Source organism: Cotesia glomerata, unplaced genomic scaffold (assembly GCF_020080835.1).
Source record: "Cotesia glomerata isolate CgM1 unplaced genomic scaffold, MPM_Cglom_v2.3 scaffold_729, whole genome shotgun sequence".
NCBI classification, from domain to species: Eukaryota; Metazoa; Arthropoda; class Insecta; order Hymenoptera; family Braconidae; genus Cotesia; species Cotesia glomerata.
Window position 1 is genome coordinate 1 of NW_025404379.1, and position 4,368 is coordinate 4,368.

Sequence of the window (4,368 nt, forward strand, 5' to 3'; positions counted from 1 at the left end):
ATATATATATATATATATATATATATATATATATATATATATATATATATATATATATATATATATTATCGACAAAAGATTTATAATAGATAGATATAAAATACCTTTCTCATTTCACACGAAGGATCAGAGCGTAAAGCATTCATCGGAGTTCTTGAAGTCATAGCAGTAATAAATCGATCAACCCTCTCTATAAATGCAATTGTAGATTCACATCTTCTAAGCTCGGGGCAATTGTCCGCATACATCTCCATTGCCACTCTCAATCGCTTTGAAAACAACTAAAATGAAAATAATTATCATAAAAGAAAATACAAAAAAATTATAATTTAATTTACCTCCATAGCCAAAAGAACGTTCATTTTTTGATACTGCTCCGGTTTTATGTGACCAGGTGTTAATTTATATGTTACGGATAAATTTGCTTAGAAGCTATTCTTGTAAGTTAACATTGCCTCCCAATATTTACGGTAAACAAAACCATCTGGTGTCTGTAAATTGTAGTAATATATAGAATCTACATCTGAAAATTTAGATCGAAATATTACCCAAAAGAACGGTGTTTCCATGATTTTATTTCTCAGGTTTTTTAGTAAGTGGGAAAAGTCCGAGAGGAACCATAAACGCCGACTCGGATCATGTGGATGCTGACAACTAAATTTGTAGTCTTCAATCCGTGTATTCTTTACAAAAAGATATAAAATAAAAAATTAGAAAATCCAAGTAACCGATATGGTTGTATATGATTTTCGGAAATTAAAAAAAAATTTTGTTGTAAATTTAAAAATTGAAAGAAACAATTTTGGAACGTATTTAGTGTGCGTGGTTACGAAATATTTCACTTTTTATGAAATTCCTAAAATCTATCTACCAGGACTTTTAAAAAAAATTAAAGTACACAATGACGCACACCAAGTACGTTCCAAAATTGTTTCTTTCAATTTTTAAATTTACAACAAAATTTTTTTTTAATTTCCGAAAATCATATACAACCATATCGGTTACTTGGATTTTTTAATTTTTTATTTTATATCTTTTTGTAAAGAAATAAAATTTTTTTTCTTAATAGTCTTATGAACGTGGACTTGGCGTGATTTTTTTACAGTGAAACTGTTTTTTTTCGGATTTCAGTATTTTTTGTAATTATAATAAAAATTGACAATTTTAATTTAATACATTTCCGGTGGCAAACTATCCCCTTTAAGCTATAGTTCATGTAAAAGTTATTCTTGCGCTGCCTGGAGTGTGTAATTGCAAGCTGTCAAATATCTTTTTTTCACTGTAGTTTCCCATCTATTATAAGATAAGCATGCATCCTTATATTATTTAGTCTCTGGCCGTCCGTTTTTTACATAAGAAAAAAGTTCAAATCTAAAAATCTGGGTCGCTATAGTTTGTGCTGATTATTTTTAATAATTTTAAATAGAAATCATAAAGATAATTGATAATTTTAAACTTTTTATTAATTTTATCAACCGTGATTTTATTATAATTCTTCTAACCCGTTATCACCTATTCGGTCATTTTTATGCTAGTATAAATCTAATTTCAAGTGGATGGAAATTTCCATCTTCACTAACGATTTGAGACAATTCGTCTTCGGATAGTTAGGTCGATGGGTAACCATCGAACTTGAACACTAGTTAGCTGGTGAATGCTAGTATCTGTTCGACTATATGTTAAGTATTAACGATGGAAGGCTACTGAGAATAAAGGGCAACTTTTTTGAAAAAATCCATGAAAAATTAACCAAGCCAGAAATCGAACCTGGATCTCCCCGATTACATGTCAGGATGCTTTTACCTAATTTTATCAACTTTCATAAAATCCCCAGGGGGTAGAAATTTTATTTAGTATAGAAGTAGTTATTTCACAAATAAGATGTTTATTTGTTGCCGTAAGATGGACGGCGGAGTTCACGAAATGGTCCACCTTTACAAGCATGTGATTTTTGTGCAAACATGCTTGTAAATCTACTTCTGTAGTACGTTTCTGTTCTTCAGAAACTGTACTTTCATAAAATCCCCAGGGGGTAGAAATTTTATTTAGTATAGAAGTAGTTATTTCACAAATAAGATGTTTTTTTTTTTGATGAAGGTTGATAAAATTAATAAAAAGTTTAAAAATATAAAAGCGCCTAGAAAATGGAAACAGAAGTACTACAGTTTATATCGTAGTATGGAGTTTAAAGGGAGGAGGTAGCATAGTATTGACAACTACTGAGAGTTAAGTGTATACCGAGAGAAAGTAAGTGGAGAATGGCCCGGTAGCTTAACTGGTAAAAGCATCCTGACATGTAATCGGGGAGATCCAGGTTCGATTCCTGGCTTGGTTAATTTTTCATGGATTTTTTCAAAAAAGTTGCCCTTTATTCTCAGTAGCCTTCCATCGTTAATACTTAACATATAGTCGAACAGATACTAGCATTCACCAGCTAACTAGTGTTCAAGTTCGATGGTTACCCATCGACCTAACTATCCGAAGACGAATTGTCTCAAATCCTTAGTGAAGATGGAAATTTCCATCCACTTGAAATTAGATTTATACTAGCATAAAAATGACCGAATAGGTGATAACGGGTTAGAAGAATTATAATAATTGATAATAATCAAGTAATACGCGTAATAAAAAGCATGAACTACTATTATAAAATACTTAAAAAACCGTTCTGCTTACGGTATATACACACTCGGTAGTCTGACTTGAGAACGGAACTTGGCGCCAGACTCTATCGAGTCTGTTGATACCAAATAACTTCCATGCGCCTCGATTCCATTGAGCTCCATCACAAGTAACTGCATCAACTTTAAAACCAGCATTTTCCAGCAGTAATACACATTCAATTATCAACTTATGGAGAATTTCGCTGATAGTCGCACTTCGGCTGAGAAAGCAGCCTATCGCCTGCACCCAATCACCTTGAAAAGGTTGAAACATGAATACTAGTGCGTGTTAGCTCGAGTGTTGAGATCCTTTTCCGGTGTATAAGAACCTAAATTAACAAAACCATCGAACTGCATAGTTCATTGATTTTAGTTTATAGTTTCACTTAAAGCTACTTCATCAAGCAAAAGTGTGCCTAATAAATAAAGAAAATTATTTTTTATTAGTACATGTCTAATGAGGATTGTTGTTTTAAGCGTTATTAAAGCTTGTACAAAGTTTGAAAAGGATAGATAGAATAGGTTTTAAAGCAAGGAAGAGCGAAAGCAATTTACAGCATAATAGAATGATTTAAGAGTAAATGTAGCAATAGCGATCAGAAATTAATTTTGAGTCAGTTGATAATGTTTGTAAGATTATTCAATTATTAATTGCGAGAATGTCAATATTTCATTGTCATGTGTTTAGTTGTAAGCTTAAAAGTACCTTATTTACGATTGTTAGTTCTACTATCTGCTGCAACACGCAAGAAATAAGTAAAATTAAAAATACCCCTCTTCTCGTTTACTTCCATTCGAGAACCTTTTAATTTAAAAGTTTCAAAAAGAGCTTCAGAAAAACCAAACGCGCTGTCTAGTTTTTGAATGTATTTTTGAAGTGTATCTTTACAAGGAAAGGGTAAAATTTGTCTAGATCGGAGTCTATCATAAACAGAGGAACTCTTTATTCTAATTAAGAGGCACTCATATACCCACTCAATTGTATATCTCCGTTGTTTAGAGTTTTTAGCTTTTGCAGCTGCAAAACAAGCTTTAACCGTTTCTTGTTGAATCGGAGGCAAGTTTAAAGTTTCTTGGTTGATTAGTATTTCAGAAGCATGAGCACACCTTTGTCTTTCTTCTTCAACGGTTAGTTTTAAAGTTTCATTCTAAAGTTATTAAGAATTTTACGAAGGTTATGAATAAAATAACTTTCTTTTTACTTTACTAACAATCATGTAGAGAACGAATTACGTACCTTATTAGTTAAGCGAATATTTTTTTTTTTTACTGAGTTTAGCTCAAGTTTTAGTTTTTTATTTTTCGCATCAATATCCAATTTTGGTCTATACAATTGATTACCTATTTTTTTTCTCACTTGTCGACATGAGTCACATCGATATATTGCTGCCTGTTTCTTATATAGTTCTTTCGGCTCAAACAATACCGTACATGCTACTGAAGATCTACGATAAAATAAGTATTGTAACTCAATTAAAATGTATTACAAGGGAAAAAGTTCTTAGTACGAAAAAAAAATAGCTATAAATACTTTTCACTATCACATCCACTTCCACTACACATTTGAGAAGCTTCCAAAAACTCTAACAATTTCCAAAAATCACATATATTTGAGGTAACATAATCAATTTTTTTTGTCTAGTTGATTTTTACATTTGTGACCTATAAAAATATACAATTAATAAATTAATCCATATCCGTATGG

At 31.2% G+C, this 4,368-nt stretch overlaps 1 protein-coding gene across 4 annotated transcripts; it reads right to left on the reverse strand.

Moving 5' to 3' along the window:
- Positions 1-93: 93 nt before the first annotated feature.
- Positions 94-4,321, reverse strand: LOC123274772. 4 transcript variants are annotated; one of them, XR_006511574.1, is made up of 6 exons: positions 4,195-4,321; positions 3,639-4,108; positions 2,677-2,992; positions 549-683; positions 339-491; positions 94-281 (listed from the first exon to the last, which is right to left on the reverse strand). XR_006511574.1 is itself a non-coding variant. In XM_044742494.1 (4 exons), the coding sequence occupies exons 1-4, from the start codon at positions 4,224-4,226 to the stop codon at positions 3,064-3,066; spliced, it is 429 nt and encodes a 142-aa protein (XP_044598429.1). In that variant the 5' UTR covers positions 4,227-4,321; the 3' UTR covers positions 3,050-3,063. The 4 variants fall into 4 exon arrangements, 2 of the variants coding, with proteins under 2 accessions (XP_044598429.1, XP_044598428.1); XR_006511575.1 differs by having other exon boundaries at positions 3,901-4,108; positions 4,195-4,319; XM_044742494.1 differs by lacking the exons at positions 94-281; positions 339-491; positions 549-683; positions 2,677-2,992 and adding an exon at positions 3,050-3,079 and having other exon boundaries at positions 3,639-3,811; positions 3,901-4,108.
- Positions 4,322-4,368: the final 47 nt, after the last annotated feature.

Coding starts and splice junctions, on each gene's coding strand:
- LOC123274772 (XM_044742493.1), bottom strand. CDS start 4,226: ATGTGTAGTGGAAGTGGATGTGATAGTGAAAA. Junction 4,109..4,194: donor AGTGGATGTGATAGTGAAAA/GTATTTATAGCT, acceptor ATTTTATCGTAG/ATCTTCAGTAGCATGTACGG. Junction 3,812..3,900: donor ATATTCGCTTAACTAATAAG/GTACGTAATTCG, acceptor TAATAACTTTAG/AATGAAACTTTAAAACTAAC.